Source organism: Globicephala melas, chromosome 5, assembly GCF_963455315.2.
Source record: "Globicephala melas chromosome 5, mGloMel1.2, whole genome shotgun sequence".
Taxonomy (NCBI): Eukaryota; Metazoa; Chordata; class Mammalia; order Artiodactyla; family Delphinidae; genus Globicephala; species Globicephala melas.
Window position 1 is genome coordinate 97,699,421 of NC_083318.1, and position 25,988 is coordinate 97,725,408.

General features: G+C 35.4%; 1 protein-coding gene and 1 non-coding gene across 2 annotated transcripts in view; one reads left to right on the top strand and one right to left on the bottom strand.

Moving 5' to 3' along the window:
* CFAP299 (cilia and flagella associated protein 299) overlaps window positions 1–25,988 on the top strand; it is a 622,812-nt gene that overhangs the window by 519,783 nt on the left and 77,041 nt on the right. Inside the window, exon 4 of the mRNA XM_030877981.2 lies at window positions 11,798–11,940. Coding sequence (XP_030733841.1) covers window positions 11,798–11,940 — 143 coding nt within the window. The remainder of the gene's footprint in view (window positions 1–11,797; window positions 11,941–25,988) is intronic.
* TRNAR-UCU (transfer RNA arginine (anticodon UCU)) lies at window positions 11,114–11,186 on the bottom strand. The gene has a single exon. It is a non-coding gene; the product is annotated as a tRNA-Arg (tRNA).

Sequence of the window (25,988 nt, forward strand, 5' to 3'; positions counted from 1 at the left end):
AGAAAATGCCCAGATGGTAAAGGAGAAGAAGTTCCTTCCAGATTTCCATATGGAGAAGTTGCCTGTCTTCTTCATTAGACTGTGAACTCCATGAGGTCAGGTTCTTATTTCGTTCAGTATTGTATCTCCAGCACCTAGGACAGCGCCCGGTGCACACTGGTCTTTCAATAAGTATATTTGAATGAGCCCCTCCAAAGCAAAGTATGATTAACTCTGTTCAGAAGCCTATATTAAAAGATATAGATGAGTTTTTTAACTTCGAATTGTATGGAGACAATGAAAAAATTTTTTGAGGTTGACAGAATCCAGTCTATAATGAGAATGATAAATAATTTACTACACATTCATATTCAATGAATTATAGAACCTCACTATATAATGAGTTCAGATACCAATTTATAGTTTCTCCTCACTAAGGAAGTGGTTTTAACCCACAATTAGTCTTGTTAATTGAAGAGACTATGTTCTGGCTTTGTCATATCTTCATTGTCAGGATGCAGTTATCCCACTGGGATGACCATGTTCTGTCAGCCTCTCTTATTTCTGATTTCTTAGTCTTCAATCATGCCTGAAGCCCTTTGATCCAAACCAATAACACCATGCAAAATTCGAAGTGCCTATCAGCTTGCTAAAAAGAATCTATATGTGATGTCATAGTCATTTTTATCTTATTCCCTAAGCAATTGTATTATCCTTGCAAAATGAATGTTCCATCAATGTTAATGGTGGAAAGGAAGTAAAAATCCCTTTGTTCATAAGAATCACTTTGTTTTTGGAATCTGAATTGTAAAGGAAACTTCCCTTCCTGCCTGCCACCCCACGAGCATAGCAGAGGCTTTGTAGTCAAATGCTTGGGTACAAATCCCAGCATTATCACTAACTATTCCACATACATTGATTTTGTTTCTTCATAGCCTCTTCCATTATTCTCTCCACCCTACTCTCTACCTAGGGAGGCTGCTTCTATGGAGTACATGCATGGTATCAGGGATCTGGACCCAGTTAGATTTGGCCAATATGAGGCTCCAGCAGGAAGGTATTTATTCCCTTGATCCTCCTTCTGTGAGATTACCTATAGCTATCTATGTCCTTTGACATCAGTTATCTGCTCTGCTCCAGCACGCTCTCAGCCTGTGCATCTCTCCTTCCCTCTTGGGTTCTGATAAACTCTCCCACTTGGGGGTGAGGGAGAGGCCTGTTGTAGGGATAGTGTCAGTTTCAGTACTAGTAGCCCTGGCTTCATGCAGGATCCCTTGTGGTGACCATATATGCCATCCATTAATCCCTGCATACATACACAAATGTTGCCGTTGTTTTCTGTTGGACTTCTGTCTGATACGCTAACCATATAAGCCTGGGCCCTAGCTCCTCCTCTTGCTTTAGTTTTCTTATCTGTAAAATAGGATTAATAATGTTACCTACATTGTGGAACTTGTGTTAGGATTAAATGAGAGAAATTTTGGCACTTAGTAAACACTCTTTAAAAGTTAGCTCTTAGCACTAGTATTATTTTGTTACATGGTGACACTTTCTGTGAAGCATGATTAAATAAATAGCACGCTCGCAGTTTATCTTGTTGGACTTTGTTTAATCACCTCAAATCCAAAACCATGTTGGTTATACATGTTCTTTGAACCAAGGGCCAGGGGAGATATTAAGCATACAAAGTTAGATAAAGATATAGTCTCCAGTCTCCAAGGACCTTGAACACTACAATATAAAATAGTAAGTGCAAAAAGAAAAATATTTTTTAAACTGTTATGGGAGCTCAGGTAACAAGCAGAGGAAATTCCCAAGATGCTTCTATTTTCAGAGGGAAAAATCATTGAATGTGAGGGAAAAAAAGATATTTTTGAAAGTTTGAGGAGAGAAGATATAAAAAAATGGGAGTGTGGGAGAGGGGAAGAGCTTATCATAGACAATTATTATGCAAGCGCTATAGGTCCAAAGGAGTTTATGGTCATTAATATTTGTGAGAAGAGTCATTATAGTTTTCTTTTTTTCTTGCCAAACTCAGTCATAGCTATGCAAAAAAAATAAAAGGAAAGTTGGGTCGAAACAGTACTGGAATTTTTTTCAATGAGTGTAACAGGATATGTGCAAGGAATTTAAAGAAGTATGCAAGTGAACAATTATGATGCTCCACCATGGAATCTTAGCTGTATAAAGCGGAAAACGAGTATATAAAGAGGGTAGTAAACATTGAAACATGGTAGTTTAATGGATCAGCAGTTCCAAAGATCTGAAAGTGCTTCCAGATTATGTTAGCTAGAAAAATAGGAGGTGGAGGTTCAGAGAGTGGTATGTTTGGACAAAAGATTTTGGGGTCGTGTAGTTAAAGAAGAGTATGCATTCATTATAGAAAATTTAGAAAATATCATGCTATAGAAAAACATATACACTATACGCATACACATTTGTGTGTAAGGGTGTGTTTCTGAAGTATTACTTTCCATTATCCATCTATCACTCTACCAATGATATAAGATTTACTTTTTGTAACTTCATATCTAATAATGCAAGTTCTGCTGTTTATTCTTCCTTTTCAAAATTATCTTAGATAATGTTAACCACGATCTTCAAGGTAAAATTCTAAGGAGTCAAAAGTACCCCACTGGTATTTTGCTTAAAATTTTAATACATTTATTTTATAATAATATATTTCCTTCAGCAATGTAACCTCTTTGTTTAGTTTTTATGTTATTTTAGAAAAGTTTTTCATAAAAGATGTTTGGAAGAATGTTATAATTTTTAAAAAGCATACTGAAAATAAAGATTGTATGCACAATAGCTAATAGGTTATTTCTAGTGTGAAACCAAGCTATTTTTTTTGTGTGTAGATATTTTGTACTGGTTTTAGTTAGCTGTCTCTGATTTTCTAAGTAAATTATCATTCTATATACAAATATGATAATTTTTCTCCTTTCCAGTATTTAGAGCTTATATATACTTTTAATATTATTTTCATTCATTAAAATTTCCAGAACATTTTGGATACTAACAGTGAGATTGGACGTTCCTAAGTTCTTAACCTCACTGGTAATGCAAAGAAGAACCTTTTTAAATATGGACATTTTTGTAAGCTGGGAGAGAAAAAAAATTAATAAAGTCAATGATTCCCTTCAGAAATCAAATCTCCAACTGTCGAAATATGAGCAAAACTCTTAGGTTCTTTATGGTAAATACTTATAGATTGCAAAAAATAGCCACCATTCTTCACTTTGTCTTTTATCCGTGCCCCTTTGCAATGACACTTGGCAAGTGCTCCCATCAAGAAGAGAAGTCACTCTGCCTGCCTCTTGAATCTCAGCTGGCCTGTGACCTGCTTTGTGCAACAGGATGTGGAAGGAAAAGTCTGCTGGTTCTGAGAGTAAGCCTCCAACAGGGAGGACAAAAGCTGTCTTTCACATAACCCTGAGAAGTGTGTGAATAGTGAAAAGATATGTCTAATCGCAAATGAATAAGAAGATATAGAATTTTGAAATAATTACCAGCATAAAAAATTCAGAAAATAACTTGTATCAGAGAAATTTATAGTGACAGACATTTTGAAATGTTAGAAAACAATTGTTTGTCCAAACTTAGACTCCATTTGCAAAATCATTTCTCTTCCAAAACAAAATAATTCCCTAAAACTAATGATTCATAAAGGCATTCCAGAGTCTTAAAATTCTAGGAGATAAAATTCTCTCTTCATTTGTCTTTATCAGGGAGCATACTGACAGTCTCAGTGGGGGAGTCACCAGTACTTAGCTTGTCTGACAGCTTTCATACTCTGAAATGGATGTTTCAGTTTTTGTGCAGCAACATACTGCTTAGTGCGCTTTTTGTTTAACTGACTTTGGCTTCACTGTTGAAAAAGTCCCGTTTCGATGTATCAGGTTTATGCCTCCTCATTAGTGTTTGGCAAGAAAAATCAGGCAACACATGTACTCAACTCATAACAAGTTTATGAATTTGTATTTTAATCCACTTCTGGGAAAACACAAGCAGCCAGAGATCCAAATGATATATTAATGGTCTAAATTGTACTTTAATTCATCTTTTCCCAACACATGAGAAGTAATGAGAACCTAACTAAGCATTCCATAAGTCTTTTGATTCACATTTGAGGTCACAGACCATCTCAGTAAAATCTCAGGTTCCACATGCTCCTTGGTGTCTGACCCCCCACTTCCATTTCAGGAATGCTTGTATCTTGATATTGATCAATAGCTTGTTCTTGTGCTTTTCATTGTTGTTTTTGTTACTTAAAAAAAAAATCTGTGTCTTTTGCTTAGGTTGCAAATAAATGTAGACCATTATTCATGGTTTCAAATGAGTATCATTTGGTTTACTGAAATACTTGTGTTGGTTGTAACTTGAATTATTCTAGAAAAGATTAAAGGGTCTTATCTAAGGACTATGAGCATTTTGGAAGTTTTCCTCTTATAAACATAGCATCATCATTTAAAAGAGCCCTTCGATATATAAAGTATAGAGTTTTCATGTGTCTTTTGGGAAATTAACTCTGATTAAAAGGTTATTAGAATGAATAAGACCATATATTGTATGATTCCATTTATATGAAAAAAAAATTCAGAAAAGGAAAGTCTATAGAGATACAAAGTAGATTAGTGATTGCCTGGGACTGGGGGTGGGAACAGGGTTAACTGCAAATGGGCACAAGGGATCTCTTTGGGGTGATGAAAATATTCTAAAGCTACGTTGTGTTTCACAGCTCTAGAAATTTACTAGAAGTCATTGAATTATACACTTAAAACTTTAGAATGAATTTTATGTTATGTAAACTATACCTCAATAATGCTATTATATTTTTTAAAAGAAAAAGAAAGGTTAGTAGAGAAGTTTAAAACAATTATTTATAACATTTTCTAATTCCTATTGAAACAACAGAGGTATCCAAATAAAAAAGCTTTCAGTTACTAAAATATGTCACACTCAAGCTGAAATAAACCTGGTTCTTCAAAGGGGCTCTGTTAACCTATTATATCCATTGTGGATGCCAGAATCATGATTTTACTGTCAATTAGGCCCATCCTGTATAATACCTGGAAAGATTGTTTAAATTTTAACTTCAAAATACATCCAAAGTTTTAACTGAGGATGACTAAATTTAACAAATGAATTGAACATGTACTGCAACCTAAACATAATTATACAAACTTAGGTAATGGAATTCTGATATGATCATTCCATTTCCTTATCCCAAAGGTATTGACAAAACTCTTAACACAGTATAACTACAATAATGACAATATAGTAAAATTTTTTTAAGCAATAGGTAATATTTACTGAGGTTTTATCATGTACTAGGCATTGTTATGTGCTTAGCAAAAAATAGTCTTATTTAATTCACACAGCAACCCTAAGAGGCAGGTGTTATGACCATTTTGTGATAGAGGAAACTGAATCTTAAAAAGGATAACTAACTTACCAATGTCACAAAGTAAGTAGGTGGCAGGGTCGACATTTGGATCCAGGTCTGTGTGTCCACTGCATGGTGGTTAGGAGCATGGGCTTCATGGGAAGTAGGTGTGTGAGTGTATGTGCCCCACTCTCTAGCTGCATGTCCTTTGGGAGGTTCCTCAAACTCTCAATGCTTTGAGGTCCTACATTTATAAAATGAGGATAATAATGCTATCTAGCCATTATATATACTTTAGAGAATTAAATAAGATGATAAATATAAAGCTAATATTTTGCTCAAAATATAGTGGGTTCTTAATAGATGATAGATAGTAATATTAATGGTAGGAGTAATTATTATTCACGTTGGAGGAAAATACACATTTTATAAATGAACACATTAAATTAATTAATCAAGAGCATTAGTTAACTTCATTCTAATTCTCTACCTCTCACCTCTTCTGTCTTACTGTTTTTCTACTACCCTACACTGTGCTTTTTTATTAAATTAATTTATTTATTTATTTTTGGCTGTGTTGGGTCTTCATTGCTGTGTGCGGTCTTTCTCTAGTTGCAGTGAGCGGGGAACTACTCTTCGCGTGGTGCGCAGGCTTCTCATTGCAGTGGCTCATCTTTGTTGCAGAGCATGGGCTCTAGGCACGCAGGCTTCAGTAGTCGTGGCACGAGCACAGTAGTTATGACTCGCGGGCTCTAGAGCGCAGGCTCAGAAGTTGTGGCACACGGGCTTAGTTGCTCTGCAGCATGTGGGATCTTCCTGGACCAGGGCTTGAGCCCATATACCCTGTACTGGCAGGTAGATTCTTAACCACTGTGCCACCAGGGAAGTCCCTACACTGTGCTTTTTAATGATGCATTTCTAAAGTTAAATTTGTAATTTCCTGACTATCACCAATTACTATACATCAACAGTTCTAACCAGATTTTTAAAATAATTTCATAAAGCGTGTTATTCATTAGGAAGATTTTTCATTTTAGCAAATTTTTTTTAATTTTACTAAAAAGTTTTTTTAAAAAATATACTTTTACACATATGTAACCATACTTGGAAAGATATGAATAAAGTAATTTTCATTTGGTCTGTACAGATTTTTCTGAAAACAGCTCCTTCTGAATATTTTCCCAGGTCTAAAATTATAGAAATTTTAGTTGAACATTTTGTTTTTATTGAAAATAAAAGGAATCATAGATACAATGATCACCAGAATTCCTGTTGGGAAAGAAACAGTATTTGCATGTTGTTTACAAATTGGGTGAATAGGGCAGAAGGTAAGGCTTTGGCAGCACCTAAATGTGAATTTAGCAGTTTCATGCAAGACAAAAGGAAGAGATTATTCTGTTACTCTGTAGAGTGGAAAGAAAAACAGGTAGAAGGGAGAGGTTGCAAGAAGGCTTAACCACAATGTTATATCAGCTTCAGGTGTACCACATAGTAATTCCATATTTTTATAGATTATACTCCATACAAAGTCATAATAAAACATTGACTATGTTCCCTGTGCTGTATATTACATCCTTGTAATTTATTTATTTTATACCTAGTGGTTTATACCTCTTAATCCCCTTCATCTATTTTGCCCCTCTCCTCCCCCACTCCCCTCTGGTAACCACTAGTTTATTCTCTGTATCTGTGAGTCTGTTTCTTGTTTTTGTTATATTTGTTTTATTTTTTAGATTTCACATGTAAGTGAAAATATACAGAATCAGTCAGCTATCCTTCAATAAAAAAGAAAAAGAAAAAAGAAAGAGGAGGCTTAACTAACTAAATGCTTAGGTCCAAGCAGGATTTTGACCTCTTGTTTATTTTGGTGTGTTTTGTTTTGTTTTGGGGGGTGTTCAGTTTGGTTTGGTGTAGAGACTTGCTGGATTTTGCAGGAACCTATTTAAGGGCATAGGACTTATGAATATAGAGAGGCATTAAGAGTTTGAACAACCCACCCAAAGACACACAGTGAACATGGAGGGAATCACACTTATACCCAGTTTGGCCTTAACTGAAGTTATCTAGCTTCAGAAGACCCCAAAATCTCAGGATTCACAAAAATCACAGAGCAGGCACTTAACTCTCACAAGACTAGAGAAGTGAGATTTGAAATTTATTCAGATTTCCATGGGCAGAGGGCTTTAACACACATGGCAAGGATATATATAATAAAGTAAAATAGTGAAATTATGGTCAAATATACATCATTTTAGACAATCAGTCATTTTATCCACAAGAACATTAAAGACTAAAGATGTTTAGGTACTTGACTAAGTTAAAACTGAACAGTCAAGCTTGTATATTTTAATTCTTTACAATCTATATTTATTCTATAATATTTAAATATTTATTCTCTTGGATCTAGAGCTTAATGAGAGAGATAAATTTACCACAGTGATGATGACTTATTCTACAGTCCTATCAATTTTTGCTTTAGCTATTTTAAGGCTATGTTTTCAAAGGTTCATTCAAGTTTAGAATTATTATATCTTTCTGTAAATGGAATCTTTCATCATTATCTAGTGACTCTCCATCTCTAGTAATGCGTTTTGCCTTAAAGTCCATTTTGCCTAATATTAATATGCCAATACCAGCTCTCTTTTGGATAGGAACTTTCTTTTGTGTATTCTTTGATTATTTAATTTTCAACCTTATATTTTACTTCATATTTTTGTATTCACTCTAATAATCTTTGTCTTTTAACTTAAACATTTGGCCATTTACATTTATTGTAATTACTTAATTATTTAAATTTATTATTATTGTATTAATTTGCTAGAGCTGCCATAACAAAATACCATAGACTGGGTAGCTTAAATAACAGAAATTTATTTTCTCATAGTTCTCAAGGCTAGAAGTCCAAAACAGATCAAGGTGTTGGCAGATTTGGTTTCTTCTGAGGCCTTTCTCCTTGCTTGCAGATGGTTCCTCTCACTGTGTCTTCACATGGTCTTTTCTCCATGCACACAACCCCCCAATGTCTCTCTGTGTGTCCAAATTTCCTCTTCTTATAAAGTCAGATTGCATTAGGGCCTACCCTAATGGGCTCATTTTTACTTAATTAACTCTTTAAAGGTCCTTTGTCTAAAACATTCTCTGAGGTACTCAGGGTTAGGTTTCAACATATGGATTCTGAGGGAACACAATACAGCCCATAATACTATCATTACATTTGTGTATTTTACTTGTCCTGCCTCTTCCAAATTTTTCCTCTCCCTTCTTGCCTTCTGTTTCATTGATTGATTGCTTTTTCCTCACTTTGTTTTATCCTCTAATAATTTAAAGATGATATACACTATCTCCTGTCATGACCCAAATTTATACATACATATTTAGCAAATTCTAAAGTTAATCAGTATAGCTGCCCTCATTCTAAAAAATTTAGACACTCCAACTTTAACTCTGACAACTTTCTCCAAACATACATTTATATAAAAAATTTTAGGCATACTGTTATTTTTATTACAGAAGATACTGTTAACATTTGTTTATATTGACCTATATATTTATAATATTTGATTCTATTCCTTATCTATTCTTTTTTTTCTTATTATTCTACTCTTTATCTCTAACTTGCCAGCTGGAGTCACATTCTTTTGCCTGAAGTACATCCTGCAGAATTTCTTTGAGCAAGAGGCTCTTGTTAGCCAAGTCTCTTATTTATTTATTTATTTATTTATTTGGTCTAAAAAATCTATATATTGTTCACCATAAAAGTGTTTTCTCTGGATGTAACTCTGGAATGATTCTTCTTTTCTCTGAACACAGTGGAGATATTTTTTCATCCTTTATTTGTTTCTCAGCTTTATGTTGCTGCAATAGGTCCTGTTAGTCTCTCTATCTGAAAGACTGGATTTTGTTTCCTGTCACCCCCACCTGACATAATCATGAAATCTTTGCTGAGATTCTCTAAGGTTGGGCAAATACCTGCAAGACAAGGATGACTTTAGGGTTCTGCTTTCCTCTCTGGGCTCCTGCTTTCATTTACTTTTTGGACTCTGAGTATTCATCATTTTCTTGCCAGTGTATAAATGCATGTTACAAATGTTAAAATTTTTTAGATTTTATCCAGATTTCTTATTTGTTTTCAGCAGGAAGGTCAGTTACAATATCTGGTATGCTATTCTGCTAGAAGAATAAGGCTGGTCCGTCTCTCATTTAAAGAGAGAAAGACAGAGAAACAGAGACAAAAACAGAGACAGAGAGAGACAGAGGAGCTTTCTTTTCTGTTAATAGAGTTCCATTTTGAAAGGAAAGGACTTATTTTGGATATTTTTCCCCCTCTCAGTCCCTGCATGATTTGCCTTACATCAGGAGCAGCCTTGATTGAATAAAGTTTACAAGCACCTTTTGTATTACACATGAAATATGTATAGCTCATGGCCTTGTTTAAGTAGGGACAGCAAAGTTAGTTATTGGTTTAGTTGTGTGAGAATCTCAAGAAGTCTAAGTTACTATCCATTTAAATTTTGTGCTGTATAAACTAAAAACTAGGTGACTAAAAGCATGGAGAAATCCATATAAATTTAACTGGGAGTTACATGGGGGAAATGAGGACTATGGATTGAGTTTATACACAATTGGGCACAGAAATAACAATGAATATTAGTTCATCCAGGCATATCTATGGGAAACATCACTAATCCAGTACAATCCTCCCTCCCCTTGGGCTAAGAAAGTGCCTCAGAATTCTTCTCAGCACCCAATGCTGTTCCATAGTAAGCTGGAAGATGAAGCATCAGCAGAATAACAAATAATTCTAAGTTGTGCCTCTGTTCCTCCATTTTTCTGTTGGCATATTGTTAGCAACCTGTTTTCATAGGTGTAGCAGGGGAAAGAATTATTTCAATTTTCTAACTTCACCCTTTTGGAAACTCTGCTATCTGAGGCGACCTGTGTTAGTGCTCCCTATAATTGACTACACAAAGACCCAACAAGTAACAATCCAGTAATTGCTCAAGAGGAACAGGAAGGCTTGTTTACAGGTTCTTCCAAATATAGAACTTCTCCATGAAATTCTACATTTTGATCTAGATTTGGAAATGAATACATTATGAACTTTTCCAATTACACTTAGTGTTTTTTTTCTTTTTCTTTATTTCCTCCTAGAACTTGAGATCAATGTCTACTGGCTTAAGCAGGAAAAGACTACAATTCTTCTATTTGCATTACCTTGTTTCCACTTTAGGGCCTTTCTACCAGCTGTTCCCTTTTCCTGATAGGCTCCTATTCTAGATCTTTACAAGGCTTACCTCTTAGCCTTCAAGTCTTGGCTTAAATACCTCCTCAAGGTCTTTTCTGATTACTCTACCCAAAGTAGCCTTCACCACCACCAACTCCTCTAGCCAACCATCTTCTTTATTTGCTTTATAACACTTATCCCTCACTGTAAGTATTGTTTTCTCTTCATGTCTATTGTCTGTCTCTGCTTACCTAAACATAAGTTCCAAGAGATCAGGACCTTTACTATCTTGCTTATCACTGTATCCTTGGCACATTCAACAGTGTCTCACATGTAGTAGCTGCTCAAAGATATTCGTGAAGGAATTGATACAAAGGAGAAATATGTACTTTCTGTATAGGTTTGACCTATAAAATTAATTTTCTAAAGAGATTTTAATTTGTAAAGAGATTTTTTTTAAGTGGTTCATTTTTTTTAAACTATTTATTTATTGGTCATGCTGTGCAGCATGTGGATCTTAGTTCCCTGAACAGGGATCAAACCTGCACCCACTGCAATAGAAGCACAGAGTCTTAACCACTGGACCACCAGGGAAGTCCCAAAAGATTTTAATTTGCAAAGAGATTTTAATTTTGTAGAGATTTTTTTTGACTCTTATGATAGTAAAAAGAAGGGACCCCATTTTTCTATATATAACATAAAATATATAGCTGTTTAAATGGAAAAAGAATGTAATGATTAGAAGTACAAACACATGAGCCTGGGTTTTAATCTGAGCTTCTCAATTTACTAGCTGTGTGAGGTACTCAACCTCTCTGTTTTTCAGTTTTTTAACTTGCAAAATGATGACAAAGAGAAGACAATGGGACTGGGAAAAAAGTAAATAATGTTTTATTTTCAAATACTGAAAATAATATCTGTCCTTAGGAAGACTTCTATGAATTATTTATTGATATTGTTATATACAATTGCTATATATAAACATTATATGCATGTTCAGTTAACTTTTCATAAATTTCTTCACTGCCAGGAGAAAATAATAATACTTACCCCATAGGATCATGGTAAGTATGAAGCATAAAGCACTTAGAATAGGGTATAACACAGGTATCACTCAATAACTGTAGATTTTATTATCATGTAAAATTTATTGAAATGAGTTTTGTTCATTTACTCTCTGCATTCTCTATTTTTCTATGTACTAGTCCGTGATCTTTATTCGTGACAGAAATTCTCATGGGCAGGAGGTGTCAGGATACATTGACTATGCTCACAGGCTAAAGACTGAAGATTTTGAAGTCTACTTTAGTGGAAAAAAAAGACTTCTTCCAAGACCCACAGATATGAGGTAAGTTGTGCACATTTTTCACAACTTCAATAAGAGAGCAAGCTTCTCAGAGGTAAAGATAAGGATTTTTATTTTATTTTCTGGAACATTAATGTATATATAGCAGGAATGTGGTAAGAGTGGTTTGAATAAAAAGTAAATACATTTTAAAACAGGGAATGAACATAGATGCATATTTTCCATTAACAGCCTGAGGAAGGGAACTCTTCAGAGATGAGATAAGTAAATTCTCAGTGACATTCCTTTTAAATGATAAGTAGAGCCTAAAATTTGCTACTCTCACATGGCTCTTGCACTACTTGGGACTTCATCTGTCTAAAAGCCTCAAGAGCAGTCCATGGAACACATTCCACATTCTCCTCCCACTTTTTTTTTTTTTTTTTTTTTTTGGTCACCAACCAAAATCCAGGCCTCTGAGTAGCTCACCTTCATTTACTCTCACCACTGGCCTATTTGGGGATTTCTTCTACTCATGATTCTTTTTACTATTGACCCCTATCCTTTCCTCTGTAACCCTTATCCCACCACATAGGATCTACTCTACAAAGTCAACCTATTTATAGATCCCGATCCTTCTACCACCTCCTGAATAGCTCTCAAGCTAAACTTTTTATTCTATACCTCTCACTTATCACAGAACACAAAAGTAGTAGCAGCATTCTGCTTTAACTCTCCACTGCCATATCCAGATTATTTAATACTTTTTTTAATTGGGGTATTAATGAGAACCTGCTGTATAGCACAGGGAACTCCACTTCACTGTACAGCAAATTATTTGACACTTTTAACAACACTATTCCTCTGACATTCCTGCCCTCTTGTGTCCATCCTTCTTGCTATTATCTAAAGACTTCATAACCCATCACCATTTCATGGACATACCCCTTTTCCTATCCAACCTAGATGCATAGCAAAATCATTTAACTTGCCTCTTGCAATAATCCCAGTGGCCCATGTCTTTTTGTGCTTTGGTTGTATCTGTCCTGATGACCTTCAAAAGCAGATTGACCCAATTATCCTCTTGCTTGCACCGTTAGCTTGACCCCTGGGTAACGCAGAAGGAAATTTTAAGAAATTTCACAAAGGTGTGGATGGCTGCTACCAATAATTTATGGTCTCCAAACTCAGCCAGCCCCTTTTTGGCCCTCAGCCACCCATTTATTTGCTGTTTCTCAATTCGTAGTTTTACAATTCTCCCCCCCAAAATATTCTGAAGCTGCACCTCTCTCTCAAAATCATTGTTCTCAACTGCTGACCCTGACTCCTGTCCATATTTGCCTCACATTTCACAGAGAACGTTATGTCTAAACATAGAGACCAACACCTGATCTGTCTCTCTGTCAACCAAAATCAGCTTCCTTACTAGCTGGTGCCCCCCTCAGAGTGCCCTTCTGATTATTCCCAGTCACAATTCCATTCTGGCTGCTACTGGCCCCTGGGCCCACCATCTATGTTCAGAACACATCTGCCCCTAACTCTTAGAACACCACATGCCCTCCTTCCCTCAGCCCACCTCTCAGAGGCCCAATTTGCTACACACTTGTCCACATTCTCCCAACACAGCAAGCCTTAGGCTTCCCCAAAGACCACGACGGAGTATATGCCCTCAGAGTGACTCAGGCTTTTCTGGTGACATTTCTGAAATAAAATAAGTGGCTGCACTCTCTAATTTTTGAAACAGATTTTTTCTGGAAAAAAAAATTAGTAGTTCATTTTTATTAAGTGAAATATTCCTTTATACATGCATCTACTCTCACCACACTTTTCCAGATTCAGAGAAAAGGACTCCTTGACTTGGTTAGAGCTAATTTATTCAACTTGTTTTTTATCCTTTTCACCCTTCTTTTCACTGAAGCCATACTTTATCTATCGTTCTCTTTTTTTATATATATACATTCTCAAACTGACTCTCCCAACTGGCTCTTTTATCTTGCCTCTAAACATGCTGGAACCATTTCTATATTAAAGAAAAGAAATCCTCTACCTCTCTTATAATTTCCTGCTAAGCTCCTCAAAAGAACAAGTGTCTCCAACTCTCACTTCTCATGTAGGTGCTAACCCATTGTAATTAGCCCTCTGCCACCGTTATTTTTTTTATTATTATTATTTTTTTGCGGTACGCGGGCCTCTCACTGCTGTGGCCTCTCCCGTTGCGGAGCACAGGCTCCGGACGCGCAGGCTCAGCGGCCATGGCTCACGGGCCTAGCCGCTCCGCGGCATGTGGGATCTTCCCGGACCGGGACACGAACCCGTGTCCCCTGCATCGGCAGGCGAACTCAACCACTGTGCCACCAGGGAAGCCCCTGCCACGGTTATTCAAATGAAACAATTCCTGCTAAAATCACCAGTGACTGCCAATTTCAAAATCTTATGCACTATTTTTATTTCTCATCTTATTTAACTTCTCGACCTTATTTAATTACTGTTGGTTAATCCTTATGCTGATTAATTCTTTCTTCTCAAAACTATTCAAATATTCTAACATTTTATGTCAGAATTTCTCATTGAACTCTCCCCTTGTTTATTTCATGCATGTTGGTAATCACCAGGGTTCATCCTTGGACTTCTTTTCTTACCATATGCATTCTCTTGAGTGATTTGATCAGTTTTCTGGTAAACTATAACCCTAGCACAGATCTCTTCTTTATTTAAGACTCAATTATCCTATTGCTCACTTGAGAACCTTCTGGGTATCCCATTAGCATCTAAAACTTATTTTCAAAATTAAAATCATTTTTATCTGTGAAACCTACTGTTGCTTCTGTGTCCCCTTTCTTGGCAAATAGTACCACCCTGGTAACCCAAGGCAAAATCCAAATGTTATCCTAGACCTCTTCCTCGCCATCACCACCACCTCTATAACTAACGATTTACTAAAAATACTAGATTCTGTTATATTAAAAGCTCTGTTTATATTAAAGCAAATATAAAATGTCATTTCACTTGTAAACACTTCAGTATGAATCTTCATGTGATAACATTTTAAATAAAACCATCATGACATTATACCTAACAAAATAATTCCTTAATATCATCTAATACCTAGTTAGTCCTTATTCATACTTCATTGACTATCTTAAAGTTATCTTTCCACAGCTGGTTTGACCAAATCAAAATCCAAATAATATTGTGTTATTCTTTTACTTTATAACAGCCCCCTTTCTTCTTTTTATCTTTTATGCTGTGATTTGTTGGAGAAACTAGGTCATTTGTCCTAAGAAATGTCATATTCTAAATGTGACTGATCGTGCTCATGCTGTTGTTTGTTACACACTCCCTCTATCCTCCTATTTCCTGTCAACTGGCTTGATGAAATTCAGTTTCAATTTTTTTTAGGTAAGTTTTTTTTTTTTTAATGTGAAACTCTGTGAGTTTGATCAGTGGGTTCAGGTGGTGTCAGTCTGATGACTCTATTATAAAATTCCCATCAAATTTCACCCAGTGGTTTTAGCATACAATAATGAAGTCTACCTAAATGTTTTTACTAAGGTTTGTATAATGGTGATTTTCTAATTCTATCATTCATTCTGCATTTTTTTAACTAGAATTCTTCCACAGAGAATAACTTTTCCTCATTGTTTATTTGATTGCCCTGAAATGGAATTCAATTCATGCAGAAAAACAAAATAAATGTTTTATTATTTTCCTTAGTTTATAAAAAATGCAAAGCTGAAAGCACAAGAGTATACAGATAGTGCCAAATTGTTTTCAAAGTGGTTATGCTATATTATATCCACCAAAAATACTATATAAGTGCTCTCATTAGCCCTCATCCTTACCAACACATGACATCTACAAACTTTTTTTTTCCACTGTGCTAAGTTATAAATGATGTCTCATGGTGGTCTTAATTTTTATTTTTGTGATTACTAGTCAGATTGGGGATCTTTTATTGGTTGTTCAGATTTCCTTTCTTTGAAGTATTTATTAAGACTTTTCCTCATTTTTTCTATTGGTTATTTATTCTTCCTTTTCTTATAAATTGTAGGAGTTCCTTTTGTTTTTTTGAATATTGATTAATCCTTTGCCTCTTATATATATTGAAAAATATAATCTTCCAGTATGTAATTCTCCTTTCACTTCCTTTACATGGACTTTTGATGGTCAGAAGTCAGAAGTTTTGATAGATTAGTTCATTTTATTAATCTTTTCCTCAGAGGTTTGCATTTTTTGTGTTTTGTTTAACAAATTCCTACCTTTCTGGAAGTCATAAAGATATTGTCCTATAAAGTACTGTAGTTTTGCTTTTTATTTTATATCTTTAACCTACCTGAATTTAAAACTATATATGGTGGTTAGGTAAGGGTGCACTTTTTGTTTTGTCTTCCATATGACTAATAATGTGTCCTAGCAACATTTATTGAAAAGTCCACTATCCCTTCTCCCACATCTGCAACACCATTTGTGTCAAAAGTTGAGTTCTGTATGTGCTGGGTTGTTTCTGGGCTCACTCTTTTGTTTTACTAGTCTCTCCTTAAAATAATAAAATCTTACTCATTTGTTATATGTTCATAATAATTCTTGATATAAAGAAAGGCAATTTCTCCATCTGGTTTTTCTTTTTCAAGCGTATCTAGTCTATGCTTGTCCTTTACTCTCTCTTATAAATTTAGTCAACTTCAAATATTCACACACACAAAATGGTGTAATTTTGATTGGAATTGCTTTCAAGTTATGACCAATGTACCACTGATTGCCATCTTTATGGTATTAAGTCTTCCATTTATTTACTTACATTTATTTATGCCCCTTTAATTTCTTTTAATAATATTTTATAATTTTCTCAATTAAAGAGTTTTGTCATTTTGGGTTTTTTTTCCTCCTCGGTGCCAGATTTCTGAGCTTTCAAACAAAATTAGCTCTATTACGAAGATCCCACTGTAAAACTTTACCATGTTGAGTTTAATTTACGCCATCCATCAGAATCATACTTCAGATATTTCACTCAAGAGATTTCATGCCATTAAATGACTTAAACAGTTGTTACTAGAGGAAAAAAATATCTTTGGTATCCATAATTCCACACTTAGTTTGATTCAGAACTAAAACAAAGACTTTATAAAGCTTTCAAAAGGTCCCTTTCTATTTACTTATCTTTTGACATGCTGTTTTATTCTGTGTAGGAAGAGACAGTAGTTCTGTGATTAGAATCCTGCCTTGCATTTTTACTGTGGAAAACATAAATATGAGCAGACAGCTGCAACTGTTATGAAATGCAGCAGTAGAAAGGGCCGAGAACTTGATCACCTTGTCAATTCAGACTTCATCTTGACCATGTGTTTACAATTCAGTACCTTCCTTTGGGCATGATTGTGAATAAACTATAAGCAAATAGCATGTTACCATTTACCAAGTTCCTTTATACTTCCCTAGAACAACTTTGTGAAATAGGTTCAACAAGCATTATTCTTAACATCTGAGGGAGGATAAAAGAGGATAAATCACTTGCTAAAGTTCACAAGTGAAACAGTGATAAGTGAGAACAAGTTCTTAGGAATTCACTGCTTACTTCCAAAACACTCTTCTAGGTTTAAAAGCGTTTGTATCCTGAGGACATTTGCACTACGTAGAATCCTTGAGTTACATTCTGCCCCACATTTAGCTGCTTAAATTTCTGTATTTATGTATTGTTGAACAAAGATCTAAGGTCTGCCTGTCGAGCTCTACCGATCCCTCAAATAGAATGGTCAGGAGGAAATGAAAAAGTTCTCTTTGTGTTTCTCTTTGGAGAGTCCATGAAATATTCATACCCTTGACCGAGGAATGCCCCTAAATACTAAAGCTTAGAGAGGTATTATTGTCAAATTTCCCTTGCCGTCCCATTGTCTGTTTTATTAAAACGTTGAATGTGCCAAATCTCTGAAGTTAGAACTATAAAGTTGCACTTATCCTGTGCTTAAACGCATTCTCATGAAAGCATCTGGTAACATATTGGCAGGTTCTGAAGTTTAAAAAAAAAAAGGAGTAAATGACTCAGTGCTTCTACAAGGGGTATATAAAATATTGACTATTTTAAAGTTATTAATATTATTCCACATCTAAATATGGTGACCAAACATTAGAATATCAATTTAGTCTCTTCAACAGATATTTGCTAAATTTGAAAGAGAAGGGAGTGCTTTGGGGGGAGAAAGTGCTGATTGAAGAAGACTTGCCATAACCATCTAGCTCCTAGATATTCAAAGCGTGGTCCATGGACCAGGAGCACTGACACCACCTGAGAGCCTGTAAGAAGTGAAGGATCTCAGGCTCTATCCCAACCAGTGAAGCAGAAATGGCATTTTAACATGATCCCCCAAATTTCAATATGCATATTAAAGTTTGAGAAGCATACTGTAGACCTATGCTGTCCAGTAGGGTCACCACTAGCCATATATGGCTATTGAGTACTTTCAGTGTAACTAACCCTGAATTAAGATGTGCTGTAAGTGTAAAATACACACCTGAATTTGAAGACATCATAAAAATATAAAATATGTTATTAATAAATTTACATTCACTATGTGTTAACATAATAATATGCTAGATATATTGAGTTAAATGAGATATATTATTAAAATTATTTCCACCTATTTCTTCTTACTTGTTTTTAGTGTGGCTACTAGGAAATTCAAAATGACATATATAGCTCATGTTTATGGCTCACCTTATACACACACACACACACACACACACACACACAGCACTGTTCTGGTCTGCTGGTCCCCAACCCAGAGGTGCACTCCCATCCTGATCTTTAGGACCAATACTGATCTTAGGTAGGTGTGATACAAGAAGTCATAAACTAGAGATCACCATTTAATAGGGTCTGGCTGCAGACATGTTTTATTTGGCCTGCACAATATATTTAAAAGTTGTGTCAATGTCAATGTTCTAGAAACAGGAAATGTCACATAAAATATCTTTGAGTTGCAGATTCTCCTAAAGACTGATAAGGTCTTCCCACACTGAGCCTACATTCTCTCATTCCAGCCATGATCTTGAATTAAATAGAAGCTGCTCCGTGAGATGGGGTATGTTCTCACCAGATTAACAGAGACTTGCCCACTCATACTAACTGCACAGTCATCCTTGAGTCACTCATTCAGATAACACCTATCAGATTCTTCTAGGCATTTGAGTTTGTGACTTCCGGTCTAAATTCCCACCTTAGGTTTTTAAAGTCATATTTGCCATTAGCCCAGTCATGATCTCCTTTGCTAGACCCCTCTGGGCGGGTTTAACTTCAGCCCTTGGGCTCTCTCAGGTTGTTCCATACCACTGTGACTGGTCTGAGTCAAAGCCTGAGATGGTTATGATGCTGATAAAAATTAACTGAGAGCTTACCGTGCACAAGGCACTGTGCTAAATAATTTATATACATCATTTCACTTACTCTTTACAACAACCTTATGGGTTAGGAATATTTTTCACATTTTAACATCAAAGAACATGCATCATAATGGTGTTAATTGGCTTAACCAAAGTTACACATAGACGGTTGCACTCACAATCCAGGACCAAATAGAGATCTGTGGAACCCCAGATGTCATGATTTTTTTTTTTTTTGCGGTACGCGGGCCTCTCACTGTTGTGGCCTCTCCCGTTGCGGAGCACAGGCTCCGGACGCGCAGGCTCAGCGGCCATGTCTCACGGGCCCAGCCGCTCCGCAGCATGTGGGACCTTCCTGGACCGGGGCATGAACCCGTGTCTCCTGCATCGGCAGGCAGACTCTCAACCACTGCGCCACCAGGGGAGCCCCATGATTTTTTTTTAATCGATGCTATATGATTCTACTTTAGGACTTTGTCATGAAAAGATATTTTCCCCTTTGGTCTCATATCCATATCCTAGTCATTGTCATATATTTCTTTTGCAGATGTGTATCTGACTTGACAAGACCTAATTTGGGGTTGTTTTTCAGAACTTTAAGCAATCCTGCTATCCATGGTTAAGACTGGGGAATTTCAGCCATCCTGTACCCACCCTTGCCACTTCCTCCTTTCATTGAGCTTGGCAGAAAACAACTCTTTGTACTTGACCAGGCTTTTATTTTCAGTCACTATGAGTAAGAATTATAGTGTCCCACAGCTTTGTGTGTGGAAGAGCTCAGGACAGAATTAAAAGTGGCCTTTAATTGTGGCTTCAGCCTAAAAATCTTTAGGGAAAAAATTGGCCCTGACTTGTTGAACCTCAGTTACGTTCCAGGATACTTTTAGAATCTATTCATATCCTCTGAACTGTGGTTCACATAATTTTTGTAATATCTACATGGAATTCTTTTACAAATAAATTTAATTTTCCAATACTTAACTCATTTTAGTTTTTCCTTATCCAAAGGTAAACACTAACTACTATCTCTCATGGAAGACTCAAGGATGGAGAAGAGAGATCTGAAAGCTGGACCTCCTTCTGTTGGTCTATAAAACCCAAATATACTAGAATAGTTCCTACCGAACTCCTACTGAAATATCTGTCTACATTATTCTATGGTAGAATTCTATCTAGGCTGTTTGGCTCATTGCCTTAAAAAAAGTCAGAATCCCAGAGCAATTATCTGGTAGTATCTTTAATTGTCTAGAATGTGTTTCCCTGAAGATTGTGTCTCTGGGTAAACCTTAAGTGAATAATTAGAGATCTGAGACAACCTCTAGTTCACTGACAACATTTACTGTGGTTGTGACAGTATTATTCTTTACACAAGATTTTTTCCAGCATTTAAAAAAATTTGGTAAAATATACATAGCATAAAATTTACCATTTTAACCATTTTTAAGTGTACTGTCCAGTGGCATTAAGTACATTCAAACTGTGCAACTCTTCCAACTTTTATTATAAAATTTAAAAATTTTTTGAAAAGTTTGAATAACAGTACAATAAATGCCAATATACTCACAACCTACACTGAACAACTGTTAACATTTTTCCAAATGTGCTTTATCTCTCTTTTGTATGTTGGTGTGTGTGTATGTGTGTGTGTACCATTTTAAAGTAGCTTGCAGATTTACCCCTAAATGTTTCACCATTCATGTCCTAAGAATAACAACATTCTCCTATATAACATTACCATTATCATATACAAGAAAATTAATAATTATTTCCCATTATTATCTAATATCCAGCTCATATTCAAATTTTCCTAATTGTTCCAAAAAGTGTTTTGTAGCTGGTTTTGTGAACCATCATCCAAACAGTGTACAAAAATCACATTACTTATGTATTTTGACTCTCTTTTATTCTAAGATAACACCTTCTCCCCTACTTTCCAACAAGGTATTTTTTTCTTGGTCGTGATATTGTTTTTTTAAAGAGATAAGGCCAGTTGCCTTTTACATTGTCCTGTATTCTGGATTTGTCTGATTGTTTCCTTGGAGTATTATTTGATTTGCTTCTCTCATATCTGTATTTTCTTTAAACTGGGAGATAAGTCTAAAAGCTTGATTGTATTAAGTGTAAATATTTTTTCAGTAAGAATTCTCTATTGGTGACAACTATGTATTGCATCATATCAGAAGGTTCTTAATGTCAAATTGTCTTATAGTTAGTGATACTCAATTTGACCCCTTAGTTAAAGAAGAATTGTTAAATATTTCTTCTGAAAAGCTATATTTTATTTTCCTTGGGAAAATTTTATAGTAGCTAAACTAGTATGAACTAACATTTATGTATTTGTTTATTTCCTATTTAAAATCTATGTTTTTTAAAAGAAAGACTATTAGTAGCAAATTAACCTTGATATCCAGAGTTTTTTCATTTAATTTTCTAAATCAGAATAAAAGTATTTGTTATAACAGAATTCAAATAAAGTTATACTGTAGAGCTGTCAGAAATCATAAACAATTTCTAATATGTAGATAAACTGTGCACCAAAACTGCACTTATTTATGGAACTCAGAACCATTTTCCTAGAGAAACTATCAGTCCATTTCCTAGGTCAGCTCACAAAATGCCAAACCCATTATTTCTTTTGAAAAATTAATTTTGTTTTATGTAGCAAGAAGAAACTCTGTGACAGCAAATAATGTCTCCACCCTCTTGCAAGTTCCCTGCCTCACGTATATGGTGACCATCCCATTTGGGTTAATTAAATAAGTAGGGACACACCATGATAATCTTCCTTCAGATAACATATCTGTGACCATCATGGAATCATAAAGGAAGGTAACATGCTTCAGGGAACACATCTTGCTCTTTGGAGTAGTAGGCAAGATCAGTTCCTATTCTTTGAATACATGCAAATCAATACATTCCGGGTAGATTCTGTTCAAAAGTCCAACATTCATAACCTGGGGAACACTATCAACCTGGTGATGATTGAAAATCTAAATATCTAAGGATGCTTACGTGTAAATCTCACAAGTGAGAAGAGGATTAACGGCTTGCTTAAGCACAAAAGGGTAAATGTAATAGAAGTGATGTGAATTAAATTTTTACATGATCATGCTGTCTCTAGAATTAAGAGGAAACTATGGAGAGAGTAAAGATAGAAGCAGAGAAAAACAGAGGCTAATGGATCTAAAATGTCAACTTTCTCAATGGTAGTCCAGTAATTCCATACACTGGGTTTTCTGTTAAAGTTGGTCTAATCATGGGTCCTTAAACTTCAGCATACACATGAATCACATAGAAGACTTGTTAAAATCAGATTTCTGGACCCTACTCCCAGAGCTTTTAACTTAGTAAAATTAAAGTAGGACCTGAGAAATTGTATTACTAATAAATACTCAAGTGATACTGATGCTGCTAGTCCAGGCACCACACTTTAAGAACCACTGGTCTAGAGGATGCCTCTACTTCCCCCTGTCAATGCCAGGCATCAGGGCTGCCTGAGGAAAAGCTGGATCTGCATAGCAAACAGTGACAGTTTTATTTCTTCTTTTCCAATTTGGATTCCTCTTATTTCTTTTTCTGTGTTGAATAAAAGTGGCAAGAATGGTTGCATAGAGTGAGAAATTAGAAGTTTTTAACAAGGAATTAGAAAATATAAAGAACAACCAAACAGAATTAAAGAATACAGTAACTGAAATGAAAAATACACTAGAAGGAATCAATAGTAGACTAAATGAGGCAGAAGAATGGATAAGTGAGCTGGAAGACAGAGTAATGGAAATCACTGCTGTCAAACAGAAAAAAATCAAAAAGAATGAAAAGAAATTAGGACAGTTTAAGAAACCTGTAGGACAACATCAAGCATGCTAATATTCACATTACAGGAGTCCCAGAAGGAGAAGAGAGAAATAGCTTGAGAAAATATTTGAAGAGACAATAGCTGAAAATTTCCCTAATCTGGGGAAGGAAACAGTCACCCAAGTTCAAGAAGCACAAAGATTCTCCTACAGGATTAACCCACAGAGGAATACACCATGACACATTGTAATCAAAATGACAAAAATTAAAGAGAGAATACTAAAAACAACAAGTGAGAAGCAACAATAACATATAAGGGAACTCCCATAAGGCTATCAGCTGATTTTCAGTAGAAATTCTGCAGGCCAGAAGGGAGTTGCATGATATACTTATTATATATACTTAAAGTGATGAAAGAGAAAAATCTACAACCAAGAATACTCTACCCAGCAAGGCTCTCATTCAGATTTGGTGGAGAAATCAAAAGCTTTACAAGCAAGCAAAAGCTAAAAGAATTCAGCACCACCAAACTAGCTTTCCAACAAATGCTAAAGGATCTTCTCTAGGCAGAAAAGGAAAAGCCACAACTAGACACAAGAAAGTTACAAAATGGAAAAGCTTGCTGGTAAATGCAAACGTACAATAAATGTAGGAAATCATCCACACACAAAGCTAATAGGGAGGTTAAAAGACAAGAGTGGTAAAAATCGTTTGTATCCACAATAAACAGTTAAGGAATACTCAAAACAATTAGATGTATAATATAAAGTCAAAAATGGTAATTATGGAGGGAGGAGAGTACAAATGCAGGGTATCTAAAATGCATTTGAAATTAAGAGATCAGCAACTTAAAACAAGCATTTATAAATACAGACTCCTATACAAAATTCTCATGGTAACCACAAAACAATAATCTGTAATAGATATACAACAAAAAAGAAAAAGGAACCCAAACATAACACTAAAGATAGTCATCATATCACAAGAGAAGAGAACAAAAGAAGAAAGTGGAAAAAAAGAGCTACAAAAGCAAATCCAAAACAGTTAACAAAAAAGCCACAGAATGTACATATTGGTAATTACCTTAAACGTAAATGGACTAAATTTCCAACCAAAAGACAGAGACTGGCTGAATGGATACAAAAACAAGACCTGTATATTTGCTGCCTACAAGAAACTCACTTCAGGGCTTCCCTGGTGGCGCAGTGATTGAGAGTCCGCCTGCCGATGCAGGGGACATGGGTTTGTGCCCCGGTTCTGGAAGATCCCACATGCCGCGGATTGACTAGGCCTGTGAACCATGGCCACTGAGCCTGCACATCCGGAGCCTGTTCTCCACAAAGGGAGAGACCACAACAGTGAGAGGCCCACGTACCGCAAAAAAAAAAAAAAAAAAAAAAAGAAACTCACTTCAGATATAGAGACACATGCAGACTGAAAGTGAGGGGTTGGAAAAAGGTATTCCATGCAAATGAAAATCAAAAGAAAGCTGGAGTGGCAATTCTCATATCAGAGAAAATAGACTTTAAACTAAAGACTGTTACAAGAGACAAAGAAGGACACTACATACTGATCAAAAGATCAATCCAAGAAGAAGATATAACAATTATAAATATATATGCAGCCAATACAGGAGCACCTCAATATATAAGGCAAATGTTAACAGATATAAAAGGAGAACTTGACAGTAAAACATTAATAGTGGGGGACTTCAACACCCCACTTACATCAATGCACAGATCATCCAGACAGAAAATTGATAAGGAAACACATGCTTTAAAATGACACACTAGACCAGATGGACTTAATATTTATATAGCATTCCATCCAAAAGCAGCAGAATGCACATTCTTTTCACGTGCACATGGAACATGCTCCAGGATAGATCACATGCTGGACCACAAAGCAGCCCTCAGTAAATTTAAGAAAACTTAAATCATATCAAGCATCTTTTCCAAGCACAAGACTGTGATGCTAGAAATCAACTACAAGAGAAAAAAAAAACTGCAAAAAACACAAACATGTGGAGGCTAAACAATATGCTACTAAACAACCAATGGATCACTGAAGAAATCAAAAAGGAAATAAAATATTACCTAGAGCCAAATGAAAATGAAAACGCAATGATCCAAAACCTATGGGATGTAACAGAAGCAGTTCTAAGAGAGAAGTTTATAGTGATACAATCTTACCTCAGGAAACAAGAAAAATCTCAAATAAGCAACCTAATGTTATGCCTAAAGCAACTAGAGAAAGAAGAACAAACAAAACCCAAAAGTTTTGTTTATTAGTAGAAGTTAGTAGTAGAAAGTTAGTAGAACAGAAGAAATCATAAAGATCAGAGCAGAAATAAATGAAGTACAGACTAAAAAACAGTAGAAAATATCAATGAAACTAAAAGCTAGTTCTTTGAAAAGATAAACAAAATTGATAAAACTTTAGCCAGACTCATCAAGAAAATAAGGAAGAGGGCACAAATCAATACAATCAGAAATGAAAAAGGAGAAGTTACAACCAACACTATAGAAATAAAAAGGATCATAAGAATCTACCACAAGCAACTATACACCAATAAAAGGGACAACCTAGAAGAAATGGACACATTCGTAGAAAGGTACAATCTCCCAAGACTGAACCAGGAAGAAATTGAAAATATGAACAGACCAATTACCAGTACTGAAATTAATTCAGTAATTAAAAAACTCCCAACAAGCAAAATTCAAGGGCCAGATGGCTTCAGAGGTGAATTCTACCATTTAGAGAAGAGTTGACTCCTATCCTTCTGAAACTATTCCAAAAATGAAAGAGGAAGGAACACTTCAGAACCATTCTATGAGGCCACTGTCACCCTGATACCAAAACCAGACAAAGATAACACACAAAAAAAGGAAAATTACAGGCCAATATCACTGATGAACATAGATACAAAACTCCTCAACAAA